The sequence below is a fragment of the Salminus brasiliensis genome, chromosome 11, assembly GCF_030463535.1.
Source record: "Salminus brasiliensis chromosome 11, fSalBra1.hap2, whole genome shotgun sequence".
NCBI classification, from domain to species: Eukaryota; Metazoa; Chordata; class Actinopteri; order Characiformes; family Bryconidae; genus Salminus; species Salminus brasiliensis.
In genome coordinates, this window is record NC_132888.1 from 13128257 (window position 1) to 13149486 (window position 21230).

General features: G+C 41.1%; 1 protein-coding gene across 11 annotated transcripts in view; it reads left to right on the forward strand.

Moving 5' to 3' along the window:
* tenm4 (teneurin transmembrane protein 4) overlaps positions 1–21230 on the forward strand; it is a 239132-nt gene that overhangs the window by 77960 nt on the left and 139942 nt on the right. For 10 of the 11 annotated variants that reach the window (XM_072691808.1, XM_072691809.1, XM_072691810.1 and 7 more), the window contains exon 4: positions 17691–17912. The exons of the other annotated variant lie outside the window; for it this stretch is intronic. In XM_072691808.1, the coding sequence (XP_072547909.1) occupies positions 17691–17912 (222 nt within the window). The remainder of the gene's footprint in view (positions 1–17690; positions 17913–21230) is intronic. 11 annotated transcript variants of the gene reach the window in all.

A 21230-nucleotide genomic window follows, 5' to 3' on the forward strand; every position in this document is an offset into this window, starting at 1 on the left:
TCATAATAATAGCACCACCTGCCTAATTTTAAATAGGCCTCCCTTGTGCAGCCACAATAGATCTGACCACAAGGCGTACTGTGGTTTCTGGCACCGAGACGAAAAGTGGTGCCAAATCTGAGAAGTCCTGTATGGGGCTGTCATGGATTGCATCAATGAGCCTTAGGTGCCCATGACCCTGCTGCTGACTCACAATGTCTTTTTCTGGACTATTTTCATTAGGTACTGACCACTGCTTACCAGAACAACCCCACAAAGCCTTGAGCTGCTTTTAACACTTCCAGAACTGACTGTTCACTTGCTGCCTAATACATCCACCACTTGACAAATGCCACTGTAGATGAAGATAATCAGTGTTTGTCACTTCACCTGTCAGTAAAACTAATGTTATGGCTGATCGGTGTATATGTAAATGAGCTGTTTTATAATTGGTTGCCATGTACTGTGCCTCATTCAAAAGCGGTCTGGTCTGAAACGTGGAATTGCCAGTGTAAACTGCTGTAGGCAGAATAGGCGGGTATTTCTAAATTATTTGGTTTTCTATCCAATACGATGCTGTTTTTGCAGCCTAGTTTCCATATATGGGCTGTGTGAACTGTTGAATGAATGGTACGTTCAGATAATGTTGACATACCACAATAAACTAATTGAAATAACTTGCAGAGCTTAGTTCCAATCCTAATCTAACACAACTGATTCCAGTAATGAAGCCTTTCATGGGAAAATACTGATTAGATGCAGGTGCGTTGGATCTGAACTTAACAGGATGGGAGATCTACAGGAAGAAAATCGGCCCCCATTTTGGACCCTCAAACACTCTTAAAAGGCGCCTTAAAGGGTTCTCTGAGTAATGTCAGCCACTTGTGGTTCCCTATTTGTAAAAGACGTACGTAGGTGAAGACCTTTTAAATTGGTGAGAAACTTTTTATATCATGTGAAGAGTCGCCCTCACACTTCTTTTTTACAAGCAAGGTTCTTCTATGGCATCGCTCAAAGAACCCCTTGTAGCATATTGGTTTTTAAGAGTGAAGTTAAAAAACACATGAGTGAAAGTGAGACAATCCAAAAATCAATGGAGAAATCAGCGTTATTAGGTCTCTTTTACTTTTCCATTTCCCAGCATGATTGTTAGTGGCTTCATGCCTCTTAGCAGAAGCAATGAAGATAAGAAATGCATTACTTTACCTGAGTAACTGTTTGAATAGGAGCATGATTAGCATGCTACCTCAGCTCCCAAATAATCACTGAATGCTGATAGCATTGTCCCCAAAATTGTCCAATCTCTTTCAGACTAACCTTCCGACAGGATTCTAATGTTTTTTGTTAATCGGCTAATTTCGTGGAGTAGGCTAGACATCGGCAATGAGTAGTTGGCCAAACAAGAGCTGTCTTAGTCTAGTAGCCATTGCTGACAGTGATGTTAGTGGTTTTTAGGTATTTTTTTTACATAGATTACACTGTAATAATACTTTATTAAGGTGTCATTTCAATTCTAATACCAGGAAATGCGTCATTGCAGCATAGGTTGGTTACTGGAATAATGTTCTAAATAGGGAAAGGGAAAAGAGGATGGTAATTTAGCTCCAGAGCTCAACCATATACCTCATTAAGAGGTGAGGAAATCGGTGAACCTTTGTAGGCTGAGCAAGTAAGACCCTAGTTTGCTGCATGTCAGAGAAAATGGCTGGTGCACTGGCGTAGGCGCTTCCGTTTTTTCCGCCCTTCCATTTCATTTTCTTCTTTTTCTTCATTCTCCTTCAGAGGTCCTCACAAAGTAGTGCTGTCCCCTTCGAGGGCAGCCTCCTTATCTCAGCTGTATGGATTGCTCGCTTTTTACAGGTCACACACGAGCTGTGTCCTGCGCCCTGGCCTTGAACAGGGCCGCTTACACAGCGAAAGAGGGAGAGAGAGAGAGAGAGAGAGTCGGGAGAGCAAGGGATGGGAGTAAAGCCTCACAGCAAGCAAACACTGCCTCTGCTTTGCCATTTTCGCTCAGAGACACGACAGCTTTTGTGCTGACTGGAAAAGATGGCTTCGCCCCAGCCTCATCAACAAAAGTCTGATAAGAAATAAACGAACTGGCAGAACTATCTGTAATGAGCTAGCGCAATAGCACTCATTAGCAGGTCCAGGAGTGGACCTAACAGGAACAGTGTATAAATCAAAGGCAGGACTCTTTTTACGCAAGAGCCAAATGATGAGATTGCAAACCCTGTTTTTCCAGTGAACGTTATTATGTCTTTGTTATGGAGCTCCTAAGGTGACCTGCGGGTTATTTTTAATAAGACGTAGTCACGAGATAATATACCGAGGCCACTAATTAAGGTTTTAGCGGCCACATGGCTTTAATCTATTATCTCGTGGCCTCAATATATTATCTCAGAGCCAGGCCTTACTAAAAATAACCATCATGTCACCTTGGGGAGACTCCAAACCTTGCCCTGTTTTGGATTAGAGCCAAATGATGAGGTTGCAAACCTCCAGTGAATGTTACTATGTCTTTGTCATGATGCCCTTTTTTTTATATAAATCCGAGTCACAAGATATTATACTGCGGCCACTATTTAAGGTTCAAGGCTTTGATATATTATCTCAAGACCACAAGATATTATTAGTGTATTGTCTATATTATCAATATGTTATCTTGTGATCTCAATATATTATCTTGTAGCCAGGCCTTATTAAAAATAATCACCACGTCACCTTGGGAACCTCCGTCATTTGCTCTGCAAACACTGAATGTTATTGAATCTTTGTCATGAACCTTCTAAGGTTACCTGGGGATATGTTTAATAAGATATGGCCACGAGATAATATACTGAGGCCGCTAGGTCCAGCCATGTGGCCTTAATATATCTTCTATCTTATAGCTTATCTTGTAGCCTTAAATATTATCTTGGGCCTCAATATATTATCTCATAGTCACGTATTATTAAATATAACCATCTGGTCATTTTGGGAGACTCCGTACTTTGCCCTGTTTTCACTGTGACCTGACCGGTAACTCAACAGAACATGCCAGTCCCCAAGCTGGACGGATTCTGATATCTGTGCTGGAGCTTTGCGTCAATCAAAGGAGCTCTGCCACTCAAATGATAAGAAATGTGTCATGCTGTTTGTATTGGAAGAATTGCTTCACTATTCCAAGACCTTGAGCAGAGACCCACACAGCGAGTAAGCAGCCTCAGTGCTCAGTGCTTGGTCTTTCTTATCTGCTTGCATTTAATTGTGTTGATTCGCGTGATGACTGCCGTCTATTGCGTTCGAGACAGAAATGCTACAGGAAATGCCTCATTACTTTCCTTCATTAATAGCAAATCAATCGATCAATATCATCAATTGTTTACTCCATTAAACAGACTCTGCTTTCCCCATTGAGTAATTTTGGCAGTGTGTTATTTGTATAGACTGAAACATGATTAGCTAAATTCTTTAGCATGTGAATTTCACATCTTTTGCGATGGACTCAGCACAAATATAGGCAGAACGGATCAATAGCCTCTCCCTGGATGATCTTAAACCATGGCAACAGCGAGAGCAGGCATAGATCGGTCTTGTTATCAGATGTTTAGACACAAAAGCGAGTGCTTTGAAAGCAAAGCATGTCCTCAATGCATGTGCGGTGCATTTAAATCCGCCCATATGTGATGCCCTTCGTTTGAATGCACAGTGTGATTAGACGGTGCTTCACTCCGTGAATCCGTCAGCAGAGAAAAGTTTCAAACTTTTTTCCCCTCCTCTGCTTCTTCATATGCGGAGAGTTAGAGTCACTTTTATGCCTTTGATCGGAGTGCGCATCTGTCTGCAGGGTATACTTTAGCATTTTATTAGGCCATGCGTGTGGCGCACAGAGGCATGATGGGTACAGGGATGGTGCCATCCTCGTTCAGCGCCGCCCCGGGCCAGCCAAATGTAGCCCTTAATGAGCCGCTTACAATCCCAGGCTCCGTTTGCTCTCGTATGCGTAAAGTAAACTTTCTCCTCGCCTTGTTTTCCCTGCTCTTAACTTGTCCCACAGAAAGAAAGAAAAAACGCAAGCCTTTATTTATTCATGCTTTTGTGTTGATTTAAGAGCAAAATCCATGTGCGGCTGAGGCGCAGTGGAAAGCGCATCAGGGGAGAAAAGTTGATAATTATCCGCTATTAGCATTGTTGTGAACTCTGGGGTTAGCTTCTCTGCTCGGGTGGCAGCTGACAGCAGAAGCAGGAGGAACATGTGTTTTTAACTGATTAACACTGCCCTGCTCCCTTTGATGCGGGAGCCAGTCTGGAGAGTTGTGCAGAGTAGGCGTGAAGGCGATTAGAGGCTTGTTTTTAGGCCACTCACTGGGCGAGAGGAGACACACTCTCTTGGCGCGAGGGGTGGGAGGAAGAGCTCCCACACGAGTCAGAGCCAGTGCTGCGGCTAAGCCCGCATTACAAACCATATTCATCTTTAGACGGTGGCCACTTGTTGCACTGGGTGGGTAATTGGTCATTGGACAGCTGAGGAAAAGTGAACTAGATAAGATCATTCAGAATGCAGACACTACACCACTTGGCTATGTTTGGTAGCCACTAAGTTAACCTTTAAACATTGTGCCCTTATTTACTTATAACATCACATCAAGCTATCCAGCTGCTGGTTGAGATCATAGAGATGCATGCATACTCCGCCCAAGAGTAGAAACGCCACTGCTGGATACAGTGGGGTGATTTCCATTTGCAGCTGCGATCAGCCGAAGAGCTAACTTAGTGATTAGCATTCTAGCGGGGAAGCCAGCGGGGAAGAAACTGCTGTGCTTAGACACGGCTAACATTAGCATGTCCAAGTTCTGGGTCTTTAGAGCTGGATGGCCACTTTAGAGGTCAGCGCAGCCAGATCCTGGAGCATTATTGGTATTGGTAAGCGTGAATTTGCAATATCACTGATTGTGGTAAAGCCCATAAAATGAATGTTATAAACAAAAAAGCTGCCACTAAAGAAGTTGAACTGCTCAATTGCTTATGGTTCATAGAAAATGTTAGTAAAGACCTGTGATCTTTATGGCGTATGTTCACTTTGTATCCTCATTAACTGCTATTCAGTAGATCATCCGCTCCTAAACTACTGCCAGTACTGGATCTTGACAACAGTGACAGCATAGTAAAGGTAGGAACTGTCCTGGAATGGTCCGACCACACGCATGGTCTATGCACACATATCTGATTACAATTCTATTTATAACCACAAATGAAAATGCCTCAAATCTGATGTCAAGATCAGAGTTTTGTGTTCACACAGCTGAAATCAGATCTGTGTCACATTTAGGCCAAAAATCAGATTTGTGCCACTTTAGCCCTCTAGTGTGATAGTGGAGTAGTACCCCTGAGAGAGAGAGAGAGAGAGAGAGAGAGAGAGAGGAGAGGAGATGCAAGGCTATGCTTCTCATCCTGGAACAAAGGGAACTCCGGGGAATGTTTGAATGGGCTACCTCATGGGGGATTTTGGCAGTCTCAGCCCTTGTCCTGTCACACCAGCTAAGTGTAAACAGTGACAGCGGGCATGAGGAAAGATCAGACCCACATTTTTGGTCTTAGAGCTCGACAGTGAAGAGTGAGGAGGGTTTAGCAGTGCAGAAATCACAGCTGAGCAGGAACTCTTGTCAGGAGAGCTTTGTGTACAGCATATTACAGAGTATTTGTATGCAAATAATGCTGTAATTCTAGGTGTTTCTTTGTTATTTATATTTTAAAAATTAAAGGTTTCTAAATCGTGGTTTGGATATAGGGTTTTAAGTGGTGTAGAACCTTTAGATTTGTGTGAGGGTTGTGTGAGGGAACCTTAGGTTTGAACCCTAGGTTTATTATTGTTACTAACACTAATGCAGAAACTATTACGAATTATTTAGGATCTGTTGTGGAGTCCCACAGGGCTCTATTTTAGGGTCTATGAAACTGATTTTAGCAAGTTATAAGGGTGAAGAACTGAAGGGTGGGCCAGTGTACAGTGTATATTCTTCACACTCACAAGTAATTTCTTTAAACCCTTTAACTCTTGCCTTTTATTAGATTATTATACACTAATTTAATGGGAAACTATGTATAGGAGTAAAGGAATACATAGCCTTGTGTTACCATGGTTTTCCCACAACATCGAGCAGAGTGAAATCACTGGCAATGCAAACCAGTAATAGAGGCGCGGGGGGGTAACACGCAGGAAAGCGAGTGAGGGTACAAGTATGAGTGCAAGCGCGAGAGTGCCAGCATGAGAGTGTGAGAGAGTGTGAGCGTGTGAGATAGCAGGGGAGAGAGCTTGCAAGAGAGAGAGCGCGAGAGTGTGAGACAAAATGCCAGAGAGATAGCAAGAGAGAGTGCCCGACATCAAGAGGGCAAAGTGTGAGACAATGCATGTTCTATAATTTAGTTAAATGTTCCTTTAGTCTTATTTTCAAACTGGAGACTATAATGACTGATTTAGAGTTCTTAAAGAGACAGCACACATCTCACACATGGTTTATCCTGAGATTGGTCTATTTAGATGTCTTTAGACCAGTTGGATGTCTTTCACACTTCAGTTGAACAGCACCACAGTTTGTCTGGAAGAGCACTAAGAAGGACCTGCTCAGAAGGTCTTGCTACAGGGTTCTTCTCTGGGGTCACATTTAAAATTGTAAAATTGTAAAAAGTAGCACCAAGGCCCGTTTTGAACCATGGACAGGATGACAGTGGTTGAAAAGTCATGCCAAAAAGACCTGTTCCATAAGGAACACATCCAGGGTGGCTCCGAATATGACCTGGGGTTAAGAGTTTGAATCTTAATCCATTCCTATTTGCCATCAGTGGCCGGTGTCTGAGAGAGCACCATGGTCTGTGCTCTCTTCAGGTGCGTCTCTCCCGCCTTATCACTTCAACATGCTATGTTGGCCGGTACAGGCCTGTTGTCTTTTCTTCTCAATCTTGACAGTAACTGATTAGCATGTTACTTCTTGGACGTTTAGTTGCGGCATTATTGATTGAGGCCCTTCTTATAGAAGCAGCTGTGCGAAACCTGCACAACACTTGTCAGCTTTGTGCCCTGGTTGGCATTAAGAAATCCAGAATAAAGAAAAACAATTTGATGCTCTTTTGATTTCAGTTTCCGGGCTTCAATCTGCTAACTGAAGCCTTGGGCCGCCACCATGCAGCCAAGCATATGGCGCCTTTCAGCACGGCGCGGGGCCATATAGAGGAATCCTGCGATCTGCGATCGTAAAAAAGGAAAAACTGGAACTGAGAGAATTAGGGATAAGGGTGAAGGTGAGGAAAAATCGGATGCCCGAAGAAGACGGAGCGGGAAAGCACCTGTTTTTCAGCAGAGGAGAGCGTGCTGCGTCTGCATTTAGTCCGCTGAGGTTTTTACCCATTTGGTTAAAGAGATGATTTCTGCAGAGCAGCAGTCTGCTGAGCTTAGGGCCAGTAGAAGCACATAAACCTGGACTTTACTGTCTGAGTGCTGTCCACTGCTGGCTGGCAGCTTCTGACCATAGCAGTTTGTTTATGAGTCAGTATCTCACCACACTCAGGTTATATTGCTGAAGTCTACTCAGTGCCGACCATCCATATTTACGATTTTTATTGTATATGGCCAGTCTTCTGCTGGATGATTTTTATGGCTTCAACGTGGCATCTGCCCACAGACAATTTCCTATATTCTGTGTGCTGACTGCTTCTTCTTAGGTCCCAATGCACTCTCTATTTTTTGAGTAATGCTTTAATTTTGTTTTTTAATTGTATTTAACGACTATTTAACCCCCGAAACCCTCCTTAGTTTACATGACTGCCACAATTGACATTACTTCCAATAGGACCTAAAATAGAACCCTGTGGAACTCAAAGTATGAAACACAAAGTATGCTAGCTAAACCTTTACCCAATCATACACAATTCACAGTTCTTGGCTTAATAAGGGATAATATTGGAATAATAAGGGAATACTAAAGCTGGGATTCAAGGGGTTAAAGGAATCCTATCATCGGAAACCAAATGCTCCTCACTATTTAAAAAAAAAACATCGTTTGCTGTTGTTTAAAACCATAGAATTCACTCTGTATATGTAAACTAAGCTAAAATGGCTCATTGTTTATTTTAACAAAGGACATCTACACACATCAACCTTAAAAGCACAGTAACATTAATAACCTGTATAATTTTAAGTGATAAAGAAAAATTGGAAAATGGTCATTAGGATTTTGGCACACCTAAATGTTAGAAGTGGACTTCAGGGTAAATAATAAAATAGGACATATTATGGACCTTTTAAAACAGTCACAGAATTCTGAGTGGAAGCAGCTTTTTCCAAAAAGTGAAATGTATTAAATGCAGCAGTTTTTAATATCCACTTATTTCTAGTAGATTACTTGGAATCCAGGCCCAGTGTTCATTAGCAGGGCGGACTGAAATGCAGTTAGTGGCTCTCAAATGAAACCTTTTTTGTGGTTGTTAAACGCTATTTTATTACACTGGAATATAATTTCCATTTTCTTCATATTGATGTCTATAAAAGAAAACATTTGAGTACTCACTCTTCGTTCTCGATGTTCTCATACATTATACTGCCACTCAAATATTACAATATTGATTGCGTGCTGTTAGATGGCTTTGTCAGGGAAAATTTATGATTTTTCCAATGATGTTCCATTTGAAAAGCCATTTCCAAACTTCCTTCCAATATGTGTGTGGTTTATTGCGGCTGCTTGGGTGTGCACGGAGATGCTCAGCGTAGAACACAGTGAAGGCTAATGTGTAGGCTAATGTGCTTCATTGTTTTGAGTCTTGTTGTGAAACGTGAAGTGATTTACCTTTGAAAATTCTCTCCAAGTGAGCAAAGAGACTTAAGTGCAGCTAAGTGCAGCTAATGCCAATGTCAAAGTACAGAAAGTTGGGCTATGACAAATACTTGATCCAAATCAATGTGTTTGATAGTTCTTAAAATTTTTGAAAACTGCAAGTTAATTATGCATTTCATTGCATCCTAGAGATAAACATGTTATGTTGCTTTCTTTTGAAAATGCTTGTTAATCAGTGTTTTTCATAATCATTTGGCAAATCACAAAACTGTAGCACTTAATATTATAATCATTTCCCCTTGAAATCCCAGATATATAGCAAATTTTTGAACTTGAGTCAGTCAAAAATAAATTCACAGTAATGCAATAATGGATTACAAATGATCAACCTGAAGATGTAATACATTCCCATTTATGCAATGAGGTAATAAATTGCCAATAATGTAATTACTTACATTACAACAATAACTTTATTTTGTAGTATTTATTATTATATCAATGGTAATAAAATAAACTATTAGATAAGTTAGCACAATATTAGCTTGATTAGATATTAAGTGCCCAAGTTTATTACGTTTATGGGTGTTCTTACCTTACATTAGTGGGACATTACTGTAATTTTAGGTGCTACAGGGGGCTCGGCTGCTACAATTATAGAGATTATAGAAGCAATACGTTCTAAGTAATGTAACTTAGTTTCCATAGATGATTAGTATTAACAAATTTTTAAAATGCGAGGTAAATTTGGTGAAATAGGACCTATAATTGGATACATTTAATAGAGCAAACCCTACACAGCATAACAGTGAAACTCCTGTAAAAGGAGAGTATATTTTACTGTATAGTCTCCCTCTATGAGCTGAGCACAGCTTTGCTACTGCTGAGCTATCAGGGGCTGCTCTGAGAGACGAATGCTGTTGTCACCGAGGACGTTTTAGCACTTTCATGGTACAACCCTGTGATGGTAAATCCAAGCCAAAGGCGGTGATGGAGAGGGGTGCGCCACATTTAATCTCACATAGCACTGCTGCGGCTGAGCAAGTCTAGTGGGGGGAAAGCCAGTTTGAAAGCTGGGGTTCCTGCAGTAGCTTTCATGGGTTGAGATGCTGGCGTGACTACTAAATACCCTCTGACTCATGTCTGATTTGAGCATAGTGTAGCATTTGATGTTGGGGGCTTCTGTAATCTTGGTGCACTGGTTTGACTTGCAGAACTGGAATTCTGTGGAATCCGTGGGTTTCATTTGACAGATCTGACCATTAGGAATGACCTCGAATATCTGACTATGTAATTATTCATTCACTGCTCCGCCATTTAAGCAGCTATTAGAACTGTCCAAAAATTGTGATTAGTCATAGACATCCATAATTAGAATCGTGTTAATGTGGTGGTCATTAAGAACGCCAGAGTTCATCGCAGCCCTCTCTGGGCAGAAGAGGGTCAGGTTAAGCCCTTAGTTAATTAACTCTGGCACGTTCATTGTGTGAAACTGCAAAGAAAAGTGTTCCCAGGTTGAAATGATTTGTCGCACACTAAATGTTTTTAGAGGTGTTCCTCCACCCCCATCTTCTTAATGTCCTCTTACTCCACCCTATCACTGCATCCAATCTCTTCTGCACCCCAGTTCTCCAAACCCCATCTCCTCAACGCCCTGTTACTCTTGCTACACTCCGATCTCCATTTGTTTGGCTGATCACTTACATAGCTCAGTAAAGTAAAGCTTTGGGTGAAATTTATGTTACACTGATCAACTGCAGCTAATGATGCTAACTCTCTAACACAGGTAGTGACTGATAAACTCATGGGAGCTAATTACACAAGATCTATCAGATCTTAGAATCTGATACACAGCTATGCTCAAGATCAGCATTACAAGTCACAAAGATCACAAAGCTAAATGTCATAGTGGGCAGCTCCACGTATCAGAGTAAAACGCTAACACTTCAGATATGAGAGTTTGATGCCTGCAAAATAGAGCTTAGCGGCATGCTTTGTTTTCCTGCTCAGGAATGGTAGATGGGACCACCGAGGTCCCAGTGTTGTTCAAGTGCTCACCTACTCAACCACCAGAGGTTATTGGTTCTTGAATCTAGACTAAAACACCATGCCCTGTTATTCCATCTTTGTGAGAATGAGGTGAACACAGAGTTTTATTATATGCGGCAGTTTAATGCTCTGCTTGTTTATCTTGGCTGCTTGTTTTGCATTTGAGAGGCATCACGGCTGCATGGTAAAGGGCAGGGCTTGTGTAGAAGCCACTCCAGTGTAAGGTTAACTACAGATTGAACTCCACATCTAGGACTCTCTACAGAAACACAAGCCTATATTGTCACGCTAGGTCAGGCTCTGTAGGTGTGATCTGTTCTAGGTCCTGGTTGCACAACTTATTTTGATGTTCCGAGGCCAGTAGGAGGGCTGATGTGAAGTGCTAACTCACAGTCCGTATGATCCTACATGGTTGTTATTTATCTGTACTGCCGTCTGCAGTTGTACATCTAATGTCCTTGCCACCTCTGAGGTGAGGCGCAGAGATATTTGTTGTTCCTTCCTCGCTTCTCCTGTCTGCTGCAGCGAGCACACCTTTTTTAGATCACACCTTGGGCTTCATCCTTGAACAAACAGATAATGCTCCTCTTCAACAGGAAGTCACGCATCTATGGTATCTCGGCCCAAGTGCTCGCATTTGTAAAGATTTGTGTGCAGCCATATTTCTTCAGCCTGCTCCATAATCTAAGATAAATACCTGGTCTTTTGTTTATATAGGCGATAAGACGAGCGCTAGAGCCGATCTGGATGTCTTTTTTTTATGCAGAACTCAGCAGAGCTGTGGGGGAGAGATGTATCAGCTAGCCTTTGCATCAATGCAAAAGGAAAATTCATAAAATTGAACTGCATTTTAATTACTCACAATAACAATATGCGCGTGGTGATAATGTTAATTTCAGCACTCTGAGAACAAATTCCCATGCTAGCCAGCTGTGTGATCGGAGGAAGGTGTGTTTTCAGTGTTTTTTCCTGGTTGTTAGTGCAGTTTCATTGCCCTCTAGGTGGAGAAAAGGCTTTTAGCTCTTAAGCACTGAACTCTGCATTCATACATATGCAACATGCGTTCTTCAGAGCAGTCCGCTGAAGGCAGAGCATTCTTCACACAGTAAGTGGAGCCCCTAGACTGCATGTTGGCCAGCGAACATACAGATGCTTGCCAGGTGACATTTAACACATAAGTACACAATATTCAGTGACCCTGTTGACTCAATTAGGCCGTTTCCCTCCTAATCTCCAAAGACACATACAGTATCGACTAAAAGGTCATATTTAAAGGGCCCCTATTCACTTTTTTTCTTGCATTTTATTTTGCTCCCTGAGATCCACTTCAAATCACTAATTTTATAATAAAAACAAAAAGAAAAGTTAACATGAATGCAGAAATGTTAATTGAAACATCTCCAATGCTCTCCTTATAGGAGTCTAGTATTATTTGTGGTTATCATCCATCACGTGGTTTGACAAATCAGTGTGTAACCCCTTAAACCCTTGGTTTATAATTTAGTTATTAATCCTCTTGCAGAAACTGTTGTGAATTAGTTGGTATCAGTTGCAGTATTTCCCAGGGTTCTATCTGGGCTCCTTTCAATACTTTTGGGATGAGCTGGAGAGTTGGGGATGAGGTGGGCTGGTGATTATCCAACATCCTGACCTCACTAATGCTATGCCACTGAATGCAATAAAAAATCCCCACAGCAATGCTCCAAAATCTAGTTGAAAGCCTTCCCTGGACAGTAGAGACAATTACTCCAACAAAAAAACAGGATAAACTTTTTTTATTACCTTTGATGAATGAGCAGGTGTCTCAATACTTTTGTCCATATAGTGTCGTTTTAAAGCTGTTATTTTAAGGTTAAATTGTTTTGAAGGTAGGTTTCCTATATTGATATGATCTGTTTGTCTACAAACGATACCTTATTATCTCTGTCCTATGGTTTCACCCTTTCACCCTTTCATTTATCTCAGGGTAATGATATGAACCACTCTATATGATGCAGACTTATTGATTTCGATGACATCATTTACAGAGACCTTCCACGAGACTGAGAAACACATGGGTGTGCATTACTGCTTGAAAGCATCATTGACCAAGACGCTATCTGTCATGTCATGGGCTGTTCATTGTAAGATGCTGCGCTCGAGATGGAGGAAGCGGTGTGTTTGAAGAAGGCCCACGCGTCTGACTTTATAGCACGAGCACTGGGTCGGGAGAAATGGTTAGAGAACGCTTGCCCCCTGTTGTTTGTACCGCTTGCCCTCGCATTTGATTTCATGTGTTTGGCTGGGCCTCTCGGGAGAAGGTGGGATACAGTGGGGTTGCCGTAGCGACCGCAGCACCTCGGCTGACCTGCAAACCGGCGGCTCCTGTTTGTTCGGCATGTCACTTAATTATGTGATTTCTGAGTATAGAGAGACTCCTGCGCTGTTGTGGGTGGTCTGCCAGGTTGGGCTCCTCAGAGAATTGCAGTCATGCTTGGTCTTAAAGGCCAGGCCCCAGGTGGGATGCTGTCTGAGGAAGAAGTGTGAGTGTGTGTCCAAGCTGTGCTCCACTGCTGAGGCTCATGACAAAGTGAGGGCGATCTGAGCTGTTGCTGCAGTCCGGCTTTGATTATAGAGGACATCAACTAAGGGGGCAAAGCAGGGTTGCCAACTCCATCTGACAGAAATACAGCGATCTGTGAGATTTACTTATTTAGTTGTTTGCTGGCTAGGGTGGTGTTTTATTGCCCCTACCTGCATAGCTATTCATCTTGCATTTTTCATTAAATCTACAGAAATGTGTTCTGGAGGACTCCTAATGAGCTCCTCCAACACCTTTGTGACTTAGAAAATTGGCTAGCTTGTTTTTTTTTTTTTGCTCTGGCTTGGACAGCATAGAGCTTTCTGACCACTGAGAGTGGCAGTGGTCAGTGACCACAACCAATTATAGCCTATTACTTGTGGATTTTTCTGATGGCTGTTCTCTTTACAGCAGTGGCCTTGTCTAAGACGATGCACCAACATGAAATAGTTTTGCTTGGTTGAAAAAAAAAAAAAATCAATTAAAAATGTAATCTTTTTAATTCCAAATCCAAGATCTTTTTCTTAAGGACAGTCCTTGAGGATTGGCAACTTTAGAGCACAGCTTGGACTGTGGAACAGATTTATGATAAGGCATCAGTAATGCACCCTTCGCCCCCTTTGCTTGGGTTCTACAGACTCAATAGGGTCAGTGGCTTTGGCGTCACATACAGTAGTGTTGCAGGATGTAGGGGATAGTTGCGCACCAGCTCATATAGAGTGAAATTGAATGTGAATATTATACGCAGTTAAAAAAATTGGACAGCAGTCAGACAGACATTATTACAAATACTTTTGGACCCACATAATATTGTGTCTCTATTAGCTGTGCTTAACACTTGGTAAAAACTCAGGACTCATTTGGATCAAAATAGCTAAAATAACATACTTGGTGAACATTCTGTATTTTGAGATATATTGCAATTCTCTAAGCAAGTGTATCAGTATTTTCTGACATCCCTTCACACACTCCCTTTTCAGACTGCTGAAGCTGTGCCATGCATACACTACCTGCAGGGTCACCATCCCACCCAGTCACTTAGTGCATAGAAATATAGGCATTTGTTTGTAGGTCCTTGTCCGCACAGAGTGTTCTGACTGGTTAGTGCATAATTAAACCAATCAATCACAAAGAAGCAGGGGTCAAGTACAGTTCATTTTTATTACATTGATTGATATACAGACGGACCCACAAGGCGCTTAAATCAGGCCGCACATCTCCTATTTTCACGTAACAGAAAGAGTGGAATAATAAATTCATACGGGAAAAGAAGCGCTGGATAGAACTGCAGTTCATACAGTTACAAGCTAGTGAAAGTTCTTTGACCCATGTTAAAAACAATAGATTTCCCTGTGGGAAGGTTTTCTGCTCACCTGAACACACACGTACACACACACACACACATACACACACTCCTGCAGCTCTTTGGCTTCTGGTGCCTCAGTAAGTGGATGCAATGAGAATGAATTACTCTGGGTTAACGTAATTAAACACAGTCAGCCACAGCCCAGCCTTTGACCACAAGACAAACGCTCTCTCTTTGCATAGCTGTGTGCAGGTATGTAAATGCGGAGGGTTCTGCTTATGACTTTCAGTACTTTCTTGGAGGACTTTAATCTGCAGTTCTGTGCTGGAGAAAAAAGCGTCCGCAGGAAGTTAAAAGTATTTTGGCACAGGTGAAAGTGAGGTAGAATAATGACCCTGAATAATGAACCATAAAAAAGAATTGTAAAGGCAAGCCAACTTAAAATGATAAAGTAACTGATTACAGAGCGCTTTTGACTTAACTCAACTTAGTTGAGTTCTCCTAAAGTTCTCCTAATTTCCTGCTGCAGCTGAAATTGCTTAATTATTGTGTAAGATGTTTTTTTACTGTTCTTTTTTTTTTTACTGTCTATTCCCAACTGAAGGTTTGCAGTTGCAAGGATTTGAAGTCACAATAGATAAGCAGGCAGTTAGACTGTAGGGCCACTCCAGAGCTGTGAAGTTCTGTTGTTTCTTAGACACAGATATCTACATGGTTTCACAGCTCTAGAGTGGCCCAACTGCCTAACTGCCTGTTTGTCAAGAGACAGGAGGTCATACATTTAAAGGCCATCAGCACAACAGCTCTTCGTGGTCATTAGTCTGAGAATAGAAGCGATAGGAGGAGCTTTAACCTACACTTGATTAATAAACAGACAGCGGGAAGGGACACAGACTAAACTGAGATGCAGAGCTAAGAAATGTGAGTTAGGAGACCACAACTTGTGTTGACTTGTGAACAGTTACATTGTCAGTTGAAGTTGGCCTGACTTACACTTTATTTACGTTGTGGAGAAAATCCTTTCCAGAGACAGATCAGCCTACTTGCTTGTTTTTGCAGGAATTTAGTGCTGTTTGTTTTTCGATTGTTCATCATTTTTGTCTGGTTATTTGGTTAAGCTTAGTTTTATATGATCATTGCACTTGACGATAACTCTCAGGGCTTTGGGAAATTAAGTGTGATCAGTAGATGGCGTGTATCGTTTGAGCAATGACAGCTAGATTGGCTAATCGGACGCCTTCTTCATGCCTAACGTCAATTTCACTAATTGTTGCTTAATCATCTTCGAGTCAGTGAGCTGTACATCAACACACTGCTGCGATAATTACACACTTTTGGTCCGCAGATTGCAAAGTTCCTGTTTTTTCCCCGTTCAGATTCTGAGGGTCGCTTCTTTTCATCAGAGCAGAGGCGTTATCATGGCGGACTGATAGTTGAGGGACTGGGCTTTAGACTGATGGCTGAGATGCAGTTGCAGTGATGTTACCTAAGTACTGTTTTTTTCAGCGGGTGGGAGAACATGTTAATGACATTTTATTAGAGCCACTGTTGGGATTCAACTCCCCATGACGAGGTGAAGTGTGAAGACAATGAGCTTTAACTGAGGGCAGTGAAAGAACCTTGTTCTGACCCAATCAGAAGCTCTACACAGGGAGAACAGATTAGAAAGCTTCCTCCACCAGCACCACCACCTTTCCTTTTAATGTGTTTTTAGTAGTGTGGTGCTTGTGCTATTGTTTTAAGAGCTCATTCTACTGTGAATTAATTTCCTTTTTGTCTTTCTGTTGTGTTGCATGAGAGTGTGGTGCTGTTAATCTTTTTGAGACCATGCTACATCTTGAGCGTAATGGAGCTACATGTAAGACTAAGCAGGGAGACTAATTGGGCCTTTTTGCTTACAGAGTCTGCTGCCTTCGTTAGCAAGCTCTCTAACTATAGGGACTGAACGGTTGAGCCTGCTTGCATAACTTTTTCTATTTGAACTGAGAGGGTTTTTTTTTTTTACTGATTAGCAATAAAGAAAGAAAGAACAGAGAAAGTAATACTCTGGCAGTATTTGATTGACATTTAATGCAAACGAAGATCTTCAGCCATAAAGCAAATAATAAAATTAAAGCAAGTTAATAAAACAGAATTAATGATTATATGACTTCTTACATGTAGCTCCCTTGACTCATCTTTTAACAGTATAAAACGTGTTAAAAAAAAAAAATAATAATAATAATAAATACATTTGATTAGTGTTTTTTGTGTTTGGTTCTTTGTTTTCTTTTAGAAATATATTTTTTAGAATATGTAATAAAAAAAATAATATCAGAAATAATTTCAGAAATACAGAAAGTACTAAAATACATTTAATCCATTTTGTTAAAAATGTTTATCACAAAAAAAAGTTCTTTTTTACATTTAGCCCAGTTTATTTACTAATAAAAATTTATACATTCTTATATTTAGCTCCACTGAGATTTGAAATGTGTAAAAATGTTTTTATATTTTTAGTAAAACAATAAATTTGATCCGTGATTTTCTTTTTTTTTCTTTTAGAACATTTCTATTGTTTTTAAAAAATAATAACAAAAAAACATTAGAAATGTTCCACCTCTAGTTTTTGTTTTCTCAGGTAGGACATTTGTTTTTTTATTCTGCTAATTACTTTTGCTAATTACTTCCAGTACCCAAATCCAAGTGTTTGCATAGCCAACAAAGTCTATCTGTCTTCTAAAGAGAAAGATCCCTCCTTGATTGCTGTTTCTTTTGGAAACGACTTCATGCGTCTCCAGCTGTGAATCCCCACAGTTGTTCAAACCCGGCCTCTCAGAAGACAGATAGATCTTATTCGTGACATTTCTGTTGTGTTTACTTTAGCTGTTCACAGCTTTCGCATGCTTTTGTCTCTCGTTTTTTCTTTTTTGGGGTGTGGTGTGGTGCTGTTGTTTCGGAAGTGTGTTGTTTTATGTTCTCTCGATGTGTTGTCTCTGTTTGTGGTCCACAGGTCCTCCTCTACATTGCTCATCTGCCTCCTCCTCCTCCCCTGTCGAGTCCCCATACCCTCCCCCTTCTCATGCAGCCAATGAGAGCCAGGGAAGGTTGCTAGGTAACAGTGGGGCTCAGCCTGGCCAGGATTCTGAGTCAGAAGATGAGTTTGGCCCCAGTTCATTCTTAGTTAAAACTGGCTCAGGGAACGTCTATGCTCCTGCCACTGCAACTGCTGACGGTGAGTGCTTCAAAAACTATTGCTACTCGCTAGAGAGACCCTGGCAGCCCCTGCTGGTCATGCTTTGTAGCTTGTGGAGTTAGCCACGGGCGAAAGTCTGTGTCTTTTTCTTATTTTTAAAGGAGTAGCTTGAGATGGAAGTGAAAAGTTGAGTTTTTTTTTGCCTGAGGTTTTTACGAAGGCCTACAGGGGGCTATGGTCCATATTCAAAGAGCTGACAGACCTTTACCGGAGGAGATGCACACCATAAAGACATGCCAAAGATGCTTCATAGCAAGCACACAGAAGCAAGAAGTGCCTTCGGTGTTGCTTCAAATGTTAAGTTGAAGTTATGTGAAGTTCTGGTTCTATGTTGGTAGCTCTGTATTTCCACATCCAGCATGACTCAACATGACCATACATTGCTTTAAATGCCTACAAAATGCTGCAATTTATTGTTTTTTTTTTTGTAAATGCTCTCCCAATGTGTATATGCAGTGCTTCTGTATTGTTGAGAGTTCCCTTTTATCATCCTCAACCATATGCAAGCTGCGCTATTAATTTCCATTACAATGGACAGCCATTATCATAAAATGTAGCAGAGGACGTGCTGCCTCCAAAGCTACACCAGTTACAGTTACTCATTGTATTTTGGCATGCATGACATTACTTTTGCGCTTTGTTTTCATTGTGGCATGTTAGATCTCTTCTTTGAGAACTTGATTAACTGGAGATGTCTTCCAAAATTTGATTTAGCAAACGGCTTATTCCTCCGATTGTGCCTGACACGCCAAAAATTGCACGCTTCTTCTCTCCCATTGTTGGCCCTCTCCTGTTTAGTGTAGGCCTTGGCAAGTTTCCCTTCATTGCCCCTGTCATGGCAGATTTCACCCCATGTCAGGACTGTTGAAGTAGTCCACAACTGCTTCACGGTTGAAGTCTAGCAATCCAGCTTCACGCTTGAAACTTAGACATCTTTAGTAGAACTTTGCTAGTTCTTGAAGGGGTAGATGCAGAATGCTAAATTGCTGAAAGTCGTATCACCTGTTCATGGGATTTCTGTATAGTGCTTGGAACAATGGTGGAACCTTTTTGGTGCTGCATAGAAGCATTTTGGGGAAATATTCTTCACAGAACCATCTATACAAGTTTTCATCATAGAGAAGGATGGCAGGCTGCCAGAGTACAAGCACAGTGGAAGCTTTATCACATGATTTTGTCCTATAATAAGAGAAAAGCTTCTATATAAGTACTTTAATTATTTGGCTCATAACAATAGTGTAACCCTTTTTGGTGCTGTATTGAAGCATTCTTTAATATTCTTCAGAGAACCATCCAAAAGAGGGTTTCCAATATAGAGAACAACTTTACCAGGCAAAGAACAATTTAAGCTCCTCTCGAGTTCTTTAAGGATGTCGTGGTTGTATATAGAACTGTATAAGATAAGATAAGATAAGATAAGATAAGATAGTCCTTTATTAGTCCCGCAGTGGGGAAATTCACAGTGTAACAGCAGAAAGGGATAGCAGGACACTCAGTTACAAAAATTTAGATAAATAAATAATTTACACATTTACATAAGAATTAAAAAAGCAATAAACAATATTATTTACAGTATTATTTACAGTACTTATTATTTACAGTATTATTTACTTAACTCTTTAAGAACTCCCGTTTGTTAAGAGTATAAAATAACAGCCATCTTTCATTGTTAGCTTCATTTGTAACAGCTGGACTGTTGTAAACTTCATGAAGAACCACTATTTTGATACTCTGACATGCACAATAGCTTTTATCAATTGTTGCTAATTGTTGATGAACTCTTTAAAAACGCCTCAAATTCTCATTTTTAAATAACATAAGTTCCATATAGCTTCTTAGATGTTTCTGTATTATTTATAGTAGCTAAATTTATAGTTAATACTTTATAGTACTTGAAATAATTGATAATAGTATCGGAATCAGAGGTCTTTTCATTAAAATTACAAAAAAAGCCAAGAGTTCAAGGAGTTAAGCAAAGTTCCCAAGTGACCCAGCAATGAAGAGAAGCAAAGCGTTGTGTACTCATTGTGCCACAGTGCTCACTGGGTGTAGCTGCAATGAATCAATGTGACATGTCACTAATGCACTAATGAGCTGTTTATCAAAAGCACATTCCTGGATGGGGAATAGGGTGTTTATTGGTGTTGTGGTGGTACTAACATAGTACAAGAAGCCTTTGATTCATGTTAGAAGTCTCACAAATTCAATACCAGTGGCGAAGTCAATGATTGGGATGTAAATCACGCATTCAGTCATTTTACTTCTTGGTTCCACACATTTAGCTGCTCTTAATTAACATTAGGCCTTCGCTGAACAGCACATACACATACTTTTTCTTTTTTGCTTTTAAAACAAGTTGGCACTATGGCGTATCAAGAAATAATAATGGAATGATCAATTGAACTGTGGGCGAGAAACTCAACATTGATTCAAGACGCTGAACTGTGGCTGGAGCAGCAACTCGACTTTCACTGTAAAGAGCAGTGTGGAGAGTGTGCACGTTCAGAGAGCTCGACTTGGGAGCTCGAATGGTTGTCATCACTGGCAGAACTTGGGTTCTCCCTAAGGCCCCTTGACACAGCAAAACAAAAAAATGGCTCTAAATAATAGATCAGCCTTTACAAGTTAACCCAAGGCTGGTGCACGCATCAAGCTCCACAGTGCTCTAGCCATCTGCCATCACACTAGTCTGCCTTAGTCTAGTCTTTGCTGGGACCTTGCTTCTTCCAGACGCGAACCGCTGGTCACCTAGCAGTGTGCTGCACCTCGCCAAGTGCTGGAGCTGGGATTTACCTCTTCGACAAAAGGCTGCCATTTGCATTGGTTATATAGGCTACCCTCAGGCTGACGGTAAGGGGTAGCTCACGCACCAAAGGAATCGGTCTCTTTGCCTCCGAGCTATGTAAGGCACCATAAGGCTCTGTTTGACTGAGACAAAAGAGCATAACATAGTGGCATGCAATAGCAGCTTTATGAGCTGAAGGAGGTAAGTGTAAAGTAACAGAGGGGTTCCTGCCAGACATTCTGCTACACTGACCTACTGGCAACACTGTAGCAGGGCCGGTGCGGCTTTCGCGGCAGCTTTTTTTCTTTTTTTTTTGCATTTGACATTTATTTCATTCAGGAGCCCTTCATCTAAGCACCAGGCAGCTCCCGTGTGACTGCTCTATTCTGCTTTAAGAACCTCTCACCTTGCATTGTAATTGCGAGGTGTAAATAAGTGGTAAATTATGCAAATAGCTCGTTTGGAAAGCTCCCTACTTTGTCATTTCCCATTGTTTGGCCACTATATTTGCC